General features: G+C 40.1%; 1 protein-coding gene across 4 annotated transcripts in view; it reads right to left on the bottom strand.

Annotated features, from left to right (window-relative positions):
- Positions 1-13533, bottom strand: part of Pino (protein pinocchio) — a 57547-nt gene that overhangs the window by 8340 nt on the left and 35674 nt on the right. For all 4 annotated transcript variants that reach the window (XM_076899627.1, XM_076899628.1, XM_076899625.1 and 1 more), the window contains exon 3: positions 1156-1228. In XM_076899627.1, the coding sequence (XP_076755742.1) occupies positions 1156-1228 (73 nt within the window). The remainder of the gene's footprint in view (positions 1-1155; positions 1229-13533) is intronic.

Raw genomic sequence — 13533 nt, 5'->3', positions numbered from 1 at the left:
TACTAGCCGCATTTCTTTCGAATTGATCGCAACTATGTTTGCGTAAGTTTAGAAAAGTTAGCTCTCACCTTAATCACAGTTTTAAGGTACAAAATGTAAGTTTAATCTTTAAGAAGCAATGTCTTTAGCATTCGATATTATTTTGTCACGCGCGTTTCCATTGCAGTGACAAGGAATCACGTAAACAATTTTTATAGCGAAACATTTGGACAAAGTTGAAACGCAAAGTAGAACACTGTGTATGAAAAAAAAAGAGAAAGAGAGAAGTTGAGCTAGAAATCTTTGAATCGCTTTCACCGACAAGAAAAATCGCATAATATATAATACGTTGCATGAAATTGTAAACAGCGATTTTTTATAGCGAAACTATGTAAGCAATTTAAATATTATTCAGAGTCTGCGTGAGTCTGACGATCCGCTCTGTATAATGCATACATTACTCGTAATATAGAAATGAGAAGCACCATTGGCTGTCTCGGTATGGACCTCACCAATAAATTGGCAAGGGCAGAACTGGATCGATTGAATAAACGAGGCCACACGTTTCGAAGACGTATCGGTTTCCATTGGATATGACGCGAACTTAAATTGGAGACCTACGATGTCGTAAATGTATCAAAACTCTCTGGTCTAGCTCTTAAACTCTGACGCTTTACGAGTCGAGATAAAAATTAGAGCGGTCTCATCGAAACAACGAAAACGGTAACGCTCAACAGTTTTCAGTCCACTTTGTATTCTAAATACTTTCGAATCGAATGTCTTAAATGTACTTTACGTAAAACAATAAAAAAAAGTTGTTAGTTTTTATAGCATAATACGAAAAGTCAATTATCATGATACCTGTTAACATAACATCGAATTATAAATAGACAACTTAATTAACTGTTAAGTAATACGACTTACATATTTGTATAAAAAATTCTCTGTGTTAAATGTATGCTTTAGAATTGATTTATATTCCGTATTAAATATAATACTATAAAAGAATTAATTGGCTACCGGTCAACAGTTGCAATGAAATATTCTTCGTGTACACCTGGCGCGTGACAAATCTAATAAATTCGAGTAAGCAAGCAAAAACAATAGTATTTAACTATTCTCGATTCGTAATTACTACTGCCAATAAATGAAAAAAATGTAGAGACCCAAACTTACCCATGGCGAGAAAGGCTTTCGGTGGCTGGTTGCACAGACGTGGTCACGGACATGTTGTTCTGGTGTGTTATAACTGAAACAGAAAGAGAAGGCGTAGCAATTAGCCTCGCGGAGGAATCGAGGACACGAGAAAGGGGAATCCCGCGGTGAATTCCTGAATAAACAACGATCCTAGACGCTTGATATCACGCGACGGCCTTTGGTAAAGGTTTAAAAGAATCGTTATGTGGCACGGACGGTCGCGAACGGCGAACTGCGAAGGACATCCGCGGTTAGTTTCACCGTGGATCTCTCACCTTGGCACGGAACGAACACTTTTACTTTCTCCACGGGAAAAGAAAGCCGAACGATCGCGGGAACACGATCTGAATCCTTTATTTTGACCAATACGAGTTTTCACGGCGTAACAAATTGCGCAATCCGTTTCCAGACATACTTTCTTGTCCAGACGAAGACAATTGAAGATTTCTGTATAGATCGGATCGACCAGAACGTATCCGCGCAGATCACCGTTTCCTGTTTCGATCTGAAGCAGAACTGCCTTCAATTATTTTTCATTTATTGCCTTCTATCTTTTAACGACCCATAAAATTCGGAACATCGTTAAAAAATGCTTACTTCCTGTCTCTACCTGCTCTAATGCTCTACCTGCCTCGAATTTTGCAAAACAAAGCACTTAGATGAGAACGTTTCACTAGGAGAAATGAACAATTTCTATTCAAAATTAGTCGAATGATATTCAACGGCTGGCCACAGAGTTAGTTAATGGGGTTGGATGGAACTCTTTTTCTTTAAGAGATATGAAAACCAGTTTTTATCCAAAAATCAACGATTTCATAGAAAATGGTGCGCGCAAGGAAGCGTACGTGGCGGTTACAATCGTCCTGCTTACGATGGAAGATCGCTGTGGGAGGAATATTACAAAAACGAGATACCAGTGTCCATGCAAGGTCGCGGTGGAATGTCACGGTTTCATCATTGACACATTGACAATGCGTAGCAGATTTCATTATCAAGTAGTCACGCAGAAGCCTTGTAGAGTGTTCCAAGAAAGGCGAATCAAGGTAAAAAAATTGGTACATAGCGCCAAGGAAAAAAAAAAGAATAAACGAAGCAGTTTTTATTTAAAAAATTTAATTCCTGATAGATTCGTCATGCGTATAACAATCAGGGAAGTAGATACTATAATATTTTTAATTATATCCGAATGGCAAAGGATGGTTCCTCATTTGGTCAAGTTATTCGACTTTGACCGTTTCACTCAAGTACGAATGCGAAATGCCCACAAAAGGCTGTTATAGAAACGAAGAAAAAATTCTCGTCTCGAGATACAGCTACAATAATGTAAAGTGTACTCTACGCGAGTATAAACTTGTCTTAAGAGGCAGAGGGATATCATTGAAATTAACCCGTAACTTGCACAACCTTTCATCCGAAGCGAAATGAAAGCTGCGCTGCCGTACGGTCTCGGAAAAGAAACGAGCGTCGAGAACAAAGCGTTTATTTATTCGCCAGATTACCACGTTAATGGCGCGATACCATAAAACGCAATTGCAACGACGGAACGAAACGTTTGCGTAACAGTAACACCACTTCATTTCTGCAAAAAGAAAAAAAAGAGAGGAACAAAAAGAAAAGAGGGAAAAGGGAAGTGCAGGGGCACAGTTGGCTGCAAATTGAATTTACACAACTGAATGTAACAAAGTGCAGTATCGACTCGGAAATAAATGGAGATTCCATTAGCGACGACCTAATTTTCACGAATATATCGTTCATGCGTGCGTATACAGCGTATGTCTAACGGATCAATGAACCTGAATTAATTATCTAACGCCACCATTTGTATTTACGGCTGTTTACAATAACGTTTCCATGTACTTTGCATTGGTAGCAGAAACGAGTTTCTAATTCTCCAATGGAACACATTTAAGTGAATTAAGAATTCTACAGTTGTTATTAATTAACAAAACGGGTAATAATTTTCAATATGCAAACAGTTCTAAAATGTGGAAACAAATTTTTGGTCGAGAACCAAATTTAGTTTAAATCGAGTTGGATTCGCGCATATTTAATTAAACGTTTGATTTGTACGAGATTTAAAGGTAGCTTTTTAATGTTCTAATCATATTAAATAATTCCAAAATAAATTGAACGGTACGATTAATTAGCAAGTATGCCAAGGAAGTGCTATTAAGTTTATTTATAATTCATATGTACAGATATAAATTCACATAGAATACACATAGAAATGTGCGAACACTTGTGCAACACGGATCTATGGAAAATTCGAAACTCGATTCGCCTGGTTACATTGGTATGCAAATTCAACGCAGAAATTATGTCACATTAAATGTACCATCGGCTTAATTATGCAAAAAAAGTGTTCGCGTTGCGTCACATTTTACTAAACCGGAATTCGCCACGGTGTTTAATGAATAGTCAATAGACATGCACAAAACGAACGTACTGCGCATTTGCAAGAAGAAAGTAATTACAGATGCTGGATCTGCAGTTCGTTCTTGTAATCGAAAAAGCAAAAGGATAACAGAAGCTGACAAAGAGAGAGCAAGGAGACGTTTTAATAAAGGACACGATCGCGTGTCACTACGGCGTCGCTTCCAAAGCCATTAGTAATACAATCGTAAAAGTAGATGGCTCTAAAAATACACGGTTTATTTTTAACGCTTCGAGGAAGAAAACGAAAGAACATCTATAGTTCTATAGCCGCGCGCGTTACATTTTTCCTCTATACGCAGACATATTTAACTTTGAGCATGGATACAGCTATATATACATCGAGAATACATTTAAAAAATCAGCCTTACGTTCGCGAAGAAATTATCGATTCAATCATTTAATGTAATTTAAATTTAAAAGGTAAGTGCGCGCGAGGGATGAAGAGAGATGTGGAAAGGTCGTTCAATTTAAATTAACCTGCACACCGTATCGATTATCGATAAGTTGCGTTCGGTTTCATTGCGCCGATGGCTTCACGTGGAAAACTTCGTCACGGCTGGAATTTTCAATGAGACGTGAACATGACGTCGCAAAGATGCAAAGCGTATTGAAAAACTGGCCATTTATACGATAAAACAGTGACGTGGTGATACTGGACTATTTACAACAACTTGACGACGTACAATACTGTACATAACACGATCGCAACCGATTCGAGGAATTGTTACTAACGCACGACGTTTTCAGTATCGCTGCTCGACAACGATACTGATGTAACTCGAAAAAGATAAGATTTACAGGGGAATCCTGCAACGAGTGGACAGCATTCTGCTGGAAAATTCAAACACGAACGAAAGGGAAATGTTATCGACGATGATTAAACCAGGTGCGATTCGCGAAATATGTTACTAATCAAGAAAACTGACTAATATTCATCTAAGCTAAAATACACCACCATATGTCTAGCATATAATGTAAATCTAGTAAGGTTAAAAATATAAATGTATGATAAGAATATTATAGCTATCAAACACATTTGTACAAACAGACGAAATTCAGATTTTTTGTTAGCAGTACTATTCATATGAAACCATATACACAATTAGAATCACTAATCTACAGAATTTTGCATTGAAAACGATTAATGTATGAACAAGTGTGATTCTACACTTGAACGCACCTGGTAACAAAAATATGTCTGTCAACGAGCAACAATAGGAATCTATAAATTATGATAGGCTCGCATTTGCAAAATCGACTGAGAAGTTTGGTATTCGTAGTGTTCTTTGCCGTGAAACGAGAACAAGGTTATCGAAAGATTGTTCCAAGCGAAAATACAAGCGGGTACACTTTTCTATAATATACTCGATCCGAGATCGAGTTACACGGGAACCGTATTCCCAGAGTACCGCGTTAGAAGAGGGTCTCAAGTATAGTTGGAAGATTTTTCCGTTTCGTTCGCGCGACGAATTGCTAAGATTAAACCTCAAGACGATTCCGCCTGTTTTGGGCCGTTAGTTTACGAGGGAAACGAGTTCCCGAACTGTTGGCAACTATCCCGGGACAGTGGTAACTGAGGCACCTCTCCACGTGATCCCGTATTTTTATTCTGTCGGTGCGCCAGAATAGAAGAGTCTTAAGAAAGGGGTATGCAAGTAGCGGACACTATGCGACTACGTACCAAAGTGGCCTCTGAGGTCGGTGGCTATGTTCGAACTCGGATGCGTCCTCGGATACGAAACTATATAAACGCGGCTCTATTTAACCCTTCTACGCAACTACGAGCGCCTCACGTGCGGATAGTACAACGTTAACCTCGCTAACCTTAATAGTTTATATAACCTCTTGGTAACTTATTAAGTACGATCTGATGAATCTAATTAAAATCTGCGACGCGTACTTTTCGAAAACTACTCGTACACGTGATTGTTGACGAGGTTTAAAGTTGAAAAAATTACGAACAGCATTTTTTTCGGAAACCTAACGTGTTGCGTTTAGAAATGAAACTTAAAACGTACATGAAAGCATGGTGTATTTTATGGTTAGAATCACAAAGAATTAAAGTGGCGCACTAACGTTACTAATTCGAGCGTTATTTCGAATAACACTTGTGCCTAGACATCCTGTATGTTAGCAACCTCCAGAGGGGTTGAAACGAGGCCAACAACCCTCGAGGTCGTGACAGTCTCTCGAGATAGAGGGGTGGTAGAGGAGGAGGCTGAATTCGTGATATCGATCGACCTCGTCGACTACTCCGGCTAAACTCCCACGCGGATGCGTGGCTATGAAGCGAAACCGGAATCAGGTCGTCTCCACTGCAGGACACGGAACGGAAATACGCGAAATTTACCTTATCCTATCCATGAGATTTTCGTGTCTCTCGCTCTGCTTCCACGAAACGAAATTACATAGCTTGGCGCGTAATTTCTATTACATCACGTTTAGAAACATACCACGAACAGGAAACAATGAAACTTTCCTGTTTACGGTCCAAGTGGTTCTGTATGCTCATGAAAAAACAGACCATATTGTGGAATATCGCATTCAAAAACTTTTTTAATGTCTTTGAGTTCGTAAGCACTATTCATGTTCAGCTGGTAACACATTGTGTCCAATTTTGAAAATGCTAGGAACATTATTATCATTCCACACATGATATTAATTTTAGACATGTATTCGAATATTTTTTGTATTTATAAAAACTATCGAAAGCCTAAGTGTATCTGAAGTATAGTATATTCTTGCAATTAAATCGTTGTATCGGTATAAAAGAAATTTTATAAAATTGTAATCTAGCTATAATTACTGTACTTGTATGTTACAATCACTATTATCACTATTATTACGTAGGATAAGTAAGGCAGCTGATAAACTATCAAAACAGAGTTTTGTGATCCAAAAGAACATATGACATTTGTATACAAACAGACATGCGAGACGCTCCATCCACTTTATATAATTGCCATGTTCGAACCTCCACGCCATAATGCGGCGACACTGCAAGGTCCTTCAGTTGCATAATATTCGTGCAATGTATAAAACGACCGTCAGTACACGATTTTCTTTTTAAAGTTATCGAAAACAGAAATCAAAATATATAGCCAAAGAAACAAAATTGCAGCTGAACAAGGAATCGGAAGTACGGTCGGTAGAAAACTAAAATAGTACATGGCATAGGTACCAGCGAGAAATGAACATGCAAATCACAGACTTCGCAAACGTTTATTAAAGTGAAAACGGTAAAATACTTTGCTGTAACGATTCCGACAGTACAACCTTCGTTAAATTCGAAGCGAAACAGATTCTACGTGAACTAAAGAAGGAGAAAACGTTGACTCGAAACCCTTGTAAAGATCTTGCATTATACCAATACATTTTAAGTGATAAATTAACTGCGTATATACGCTCGGTTAATTAAAAATTGATCTTCCATAAAATTTAACTGTAAAGAAAGAATATACCGCTAAACGCGAGGTTAATCCTCAGCGCGTTACCGCGTTTTATGTTTATAGAATGGCCCAGAAAATGTTCGCCAGCGACATGCATGAGCGAAACAGGCAAGAATGCAGCGAAGCGTTAACAGGATTGAGAAATTAAAATTCCACCTCTGGAATTTGCCGTCGCACGATTGCCGTAACGGGTTTTCAACGAGGCTTTACACAAACAAACGGTGCCAGCAACATCGAGGTATGACCTCGTTCGTCGCCCATCGACGATGTCTTCGCAAAATTAACCGCTCACCGGGTGGCCGTTCGTCGACCGATACACACGCAACGGAACATTTCAAACCTTCGAAACGTTAAGCGCTAACGTAACAAGTGAAAATCCTATTCTGTACAGTTATTATTTACGCACAGTCCACGAACGAAGCAGAGGAAACGAAAGGTTCCCTAAGACAATTCGCTGGAGAAAATTTCCGTATCGCGTTTGGAGGAAAAGTTTCAGCTTGCGTACTCCGATCGTCGACACCGTACGGTCAAAACTTCGGTCGATGCACGACTGTTGGGACCCCCCCACCCCACCGTCAGAAAGGAAGAACCAATCTGAAGTTAGTCACGCGACTCGGTGTCGAGAGTATTGATTCCCACGCTCTGTTCGTTTCCTCGCTTTCTATGCATATGTCGCTTCAGCCTCCCGTGAAACGTACACACCACCCTTCTTATTCTCTATACCGTTACTTTTGAAAGCGAAACTCCGCCGCTTTCTGCGCAAACGAATATCGCGAGCACGGCCGATGCGAAAAGAAAACCTGGCCGCTCGGCGTCGTAGCCACAAAAGGCAGGCATGGTGAAAGCATGGGCGAGCGCGACGTTCCAACGCGGCCAAGTATACAAACACCACGCGCGTCTTGGGTTTATCGTTTTTACTTTCTCGAAAACGGAGATCGATTCGAATTTTCTGCACAGATTTTCTTCCGTGCCACACACAGTCTCTCCGAGGCACAAGTGTAACGAGATCGAGGGGGACGCTTTGTAACTGCGGGCTCGCTCACGCGCATGCCATGGAGGAGGATAAAGGTTCTGTTCGACTTACGTTTCGCAGTAAAATCTTCGAAAGAACTGGACGGCAGGCGAAACACAACGGATGCGCACTGTCTTTCACTTCGTTTTCGAACTGTTTGCTACGATAGTTAGGAAAAAAGTACGAAATCTCGAATCTCGACAAGTACAGACGGCTACGAGTTTCGTACGAAGATTAGTGTTGATTCGACGAGCGAACAAACCACTACGATGTCTCGAGTCGGACTGAAGATACCCGCGACCGTGCGGGGACCTTTTATAACCGCGGTGTGGGTTGGGCAGCGGGGCGACCGCAGAGGCGGCAGAGCGGCGGTGGAGGAGGAGGGGTAGACAGAGAGGTAGAAAACCCCATCTGCGCGACTGAGCGCAGTTCTCTGTCAGTATGCGCGTGTTTCACGTGTGTGCGTACACGTGTCCGTGTGCCAGCGACACAGAGGCAGGGATTCTCTGCGCGTGGCGCCGGCGTGTATGGGTGCATGTTGATAAATAAATAATGAACGGTTAGTACGATAACGAATCTTATCGCACTTGGATTCTACGGGCTCGATATGTACATACATAACGAACTGATAGAGTATAGAAACGCACGACTGGGTGTTCGTTTCGAGGAATTTGAATAAACACTTTGCAATTTTAGACTTTCGATACTTTCGTCTCGTTCGCATACGGTATGAACGAAAATCGATATTAAACGACGAAGAAAGGTATCCGTTACACACGATCGGATGATTTGTTGCAAGCATTGCGCGTGCATAAGTGAACGCAGTTGCGTAGAGGACAGCTATGCGACTGGATACCGAAACATCTCCCACGCAGCAAGACGCAAGAACCCCAGGAAATGAAAGGCGGCTGGTCGTGTGTGTACACACACCCCGCCGAATTATGCGGAGAAAAAGAAAAGCGTAGGCTTATCTTTAAACGTCAAAATGTCACCGCCCCCGGTGTTGCATTCATAAGCGGGCAAACGTCAAGCCACTTTTTTCAGATTAGACGGGTCAGAGATTCTCAGTTCAACGTTACGCTATCGGTTATCTATCGATTCTCTCCCGCCTTTACGCGTTTTCTACATCCAATTGAACGAGCAACGGGAGGAGAACGTGATTTATCGTTATTAAACGTTTTAACGCACGATATCCCAAATGGAGAACTATATCTATGTACACAGTTTTGTAAATGTAAATCGGAATTGAAATAATGACTTTCCGTTTGAACTGCGTTTGCATTAAATTGCAATCGAATTTGCGCAAGTACGTAATTTGCTCAACAACACATCCTATTTCTCTTGTTTATTTATTTTTCAGAATGAAAATAAAGATTATGCTGATATTTGTAATATCTCTAATTTTACCTTAGATTTCATTTTCGCCATTGCGTTTCTGGAATTCTTGGAAAATAAGAAAATATATTTTAATAAATGTTGAATTTTCCGACTTGTGACACTCCCATCGTATCATTTAGCAATTCATCTGTGTTACAAAAGGAATTCACTAATTTGTGTTTAATGCAAAATTAGTATTTGCATTAAAAAAGGAAATCGGAGGCGCCACTCGCATGACTCATTACTTCCATTACTGGTTCACTCGTTGCGAAGATAAAAACTATCTATTAAAATTATTCGTACCTTAACCTGATGCGATTTTCAAACAGTCATCGCCCGTTATTTCCACTGTAAATATTCGAAATCTGAAGCATTTACAAATTTTGTATTACTTCGATGCCTTTGTCTTCTTTCTAATTTACTAGATATTAATGCAACAAGCATAACCGAAGGAACGATTTGAAACGCATCTTATGATAATACAAATTTTTACTGAATATTGTGAATAAATAGTGTACTTTTTTTCTGTTTGAAAAATACAAAGAAAATATTGAGTAACGTAACTTTTTCGGTAATTTGAAGAAATTCATGAATGCATCCGCTGTACCTACGCACTGATTCTCACGGTCGCATTCTTCCTTGGAAAAATGATTTTGGAAGCGATTTTTGACATGGGTCACGATTCCAGGAACAGATTATTGTGCACCTCGGGTTCGAAAAGCTGGGATAATAGCGATGGCTGCGAATGAACAAGGAACTGTAGTATGCAACGTGAATGCAACGTGTTTTATTGTTCTGTTTGAAAATCCTTAATTACGCAATTTTAATATTGACAACGTATTTATTAAATAGTGTCCTTTCTTGAATTTTATTAATATCTCGTATGTAATATTATCTGTCTTCGAAAAAACCGATTTTCGAAATTTATCAGCTGCTCATGAACAGCTGATATAAACAGGAAAATTTGGAGATCTTTGTTTTTGACGTACAAACGTGAAGAATGTAATTATTTGCTTACCACTACCTTACTCACTATCAGTTGATAGTGTTACTATCAATAATGGTAGAAAGAAATTCGAAATTCGTTTACCAACTCGAAACGCAAGTTTTATACACCCGTATCTGATAAATTTTCAAATATGTTTGCCTCGAAAACGATGTTTCGTATGTAAAAAAAACTTTATTCTATACGTTTATCGCATTTTTACAGAAGGAACTGCTATACCTACTATGATGGCTGAGACACTTTAAATATTTCAAATATTTCAAAAAATGATTTACAGTCGATAATAGAAGATGTGAATGATATCTTGATGAGTTCTCTTTTAATGAATTTTATATCTAGGAACCCTGAAATTCAAAATATTCACAGCAGGAATCTTAGTTTTACTACAGATAATATTGAATAACGACTAAATGGAAATGTGGATGACACAAGTCGCTAAACTTAAATCCTAAAAATGTGCGCCGATTTATTTATATCTTGCTCAAGACACAGGTCATCTTGTTACGAATGATCTATGCGTGACTTCCTACGCGAAGTGACGAATCATTCCGCGGTTACTGCACATAGAAAGCACGAGAATCTATAAGCCAAGAATTTCGTGGATCTAATTCGAAATGATTCACGATCGATGGCGTATCTCTGATTGATATTGGAATGAGACAAATCCAGCGAAATCGTGGGCATATCCAATCAGCGGATGTCCGTTCGGTTTGTGAAATATGAATGAGGAAACGCTCATTGGAACCGCGCGGTAAAAACAGAAGGACGATTTACAGCGTGCTAGTGAATTATTTTCACAAATGAGGATATACTCGTATGTTTACGATGTCAAATTTAACGTTGTAAACTATTTTTGTATACGTGTCGCCCATTTAAATATCTTCACGTTCATTTATATTAGCGATTTCCAACCTTTACGCTATTACATTTTATCTTTTTAATAGATATAATATCGTAGACCCATTTCAAGTAATTATTATCTATATGTGTTTCAGAAAGAGGAGTGTTACTAATTTCTATAACGCAATTTATTTCCAGAGACATTGTGTCGATTTAAATAAATTTAATTCTATCTCGCACGAGCGCGGACTTGGAATCGAGCTAATTCGACTTGAACGATGTGAATTCAAGTAATATAAAACGACTAATTTGAACAGGACTAATTAGCGTAGCATAGCAATTTGTCGCACGTATCTGACGTTGTTACCAGTTGTAGAAGAATTTTCTAGCGCGATTGCGACAGTGGTTCAAGCATGAATGAGCTACCGCCATTGATGCTCGCGGAATTCATCATGACTTTTTCACCTACGCGACACTTTCGCCGGCATAAATTCCACGCGTCGATACGTTAAAACGGGTTCTTTCGCCGTGGTAAAGGTTAAAAGTTCGCATAGGCAGCGAAGCCGCGCGTCTAATCGCGCGACATTTCGAAACTTCACCTCCCCCAAGGGTACTCGGAGTACACCGCGTGCATCTCCGAGTAAAATTATCGCGAATTGCTCTCGATAGCTAATTTTATCAACGCGCACGGATATCGAGGAACGTAGGCGATTGTAAGGAACGGATAAAAGCGAGAAAAGTGGCGGGGGTCGCAAGTGAATTTGCACGCGTGAAATGCAATGTGTCTTTGGCTACTGCCCTCGCAGGCGTGTTGCAACGATCTTACGATACTTCAAATTTGAACGATCGCGATTGTCGACTGATCTCGGTGACAGAATGAGCAGGAATATAAAACGAAAACGTAAGTTTGCTCGCAGACATCTGTTTTAATATTGTAATTATCATCTCACGTAAATGTGCATAATAATTTATTTATCTGTAAAAAATATTATCTTCCATTTCTTTAACTATTTTTATGCGAAGAAAAACGATGCACGTTCGATATTGCGTAAGCAAAATGTCGGTGACCCACGCTGCACTTTCCGCATAACAATTTGTTAGAGAAAGAAACACTATTACACGGTAACTATTGAATTGCATATTACTCAAACGAAAGTACACCTATAGAACTTTTGTTCCACACCGCGTACATATCGTAAACACGCTCTTCTTCTGACTAATAATTATTTTTGCACACTTGTAAAACTCCGTGCGGGCCCAGGTTCACGTTTCCGCAGTTATTCTGTGCGTAATCTACTTATGTAACCCGATCTTATGCAATCATTACACAGGCACGGAACTTCCTCCATCGGTTCAGAGATAATCGGAAAATACTACGCGATTAAAATCACAAGCGTTCAATAATAATCCCCGATACCACGCGTACGAAATAATATTAGCCATCCCGTGACTCGCAACGCCAGAAACGAAGTCACATGGATTTACCGTAGTGGTCAACGGAATTTCTGTAATTTCCACGTGGATTAAAAATGAGCCCTCCGAGGGACGCGCAACAGTTTTAGTCTCGGAAGGACCCGCACTATATATAACTCGATCGCGCGCAACAACTTATAAGAGGTTCCCACGGGGCTTCTTTCGTTACGCGTCCAGACGTTCTCGATACACGTTTTACGTGCCCTGCGATTATGATCGAGTCACACGTGGGCGGTTGAATGGGGAAACTGGCGCACGTGTACAAGCCAATTTGCAGTATGCACACATTTTGGGGATTACCGGTGCGGGAAGGTCGACCGGGGCAATCGCGCGCACGTGGTGGTATCGAACGCTTCCAGATTGCTCTTCGCCAGCACGTGTCGCTTTTCTGCGCACGTGAATCCACAAGTTTTTAGATTGATCGATGGAAGCCACGAGCGCGGATAAAACTTTTTTCCTACCATCGTTCTCGTCGTCTCGGATCGGATAAGAACACAACCGATCGTGCCAGATCACGCCCACGCGTTTTGCTGATGTCGGTTCGACTTTCGACGAATACTGCTGTTTCTGTTCGCAGTTTCTGCCGGCTCGAGTGACCGTTTACGGCTGGGGAGATCGGTTGATCTCAGAATGTTCGAGAAACGGAGAGAGAGGGAGAGATCGCGAGATAAATTTTTACGAACGCAATTTTTTATTTGAATTTTCCTTGGAAACAAACTGGTCTACCTTGTAATTTGAATGTGGCTTACTTTTTAATTTTTTGT

The sequence above is a fragment of the Xylocopa sonorina genome, chromosome 8, assembly GCF_050948175.1.
Source record: "Xylocopa sonorina isolate GNS202 chromosome 8, iyXylSono1_principal, whole genome shotgun sequence".
NCBI lineage: Eukaryota > Metazoa > Arthropoda > Insecta > Hymenoptera > Apidae > Xylocopa > Xylocopa sonorina.
Note: the sequence above shows the minus strand (reverse complement) of the source record. Positions and strands in the feature narration are given on the sequence as shown.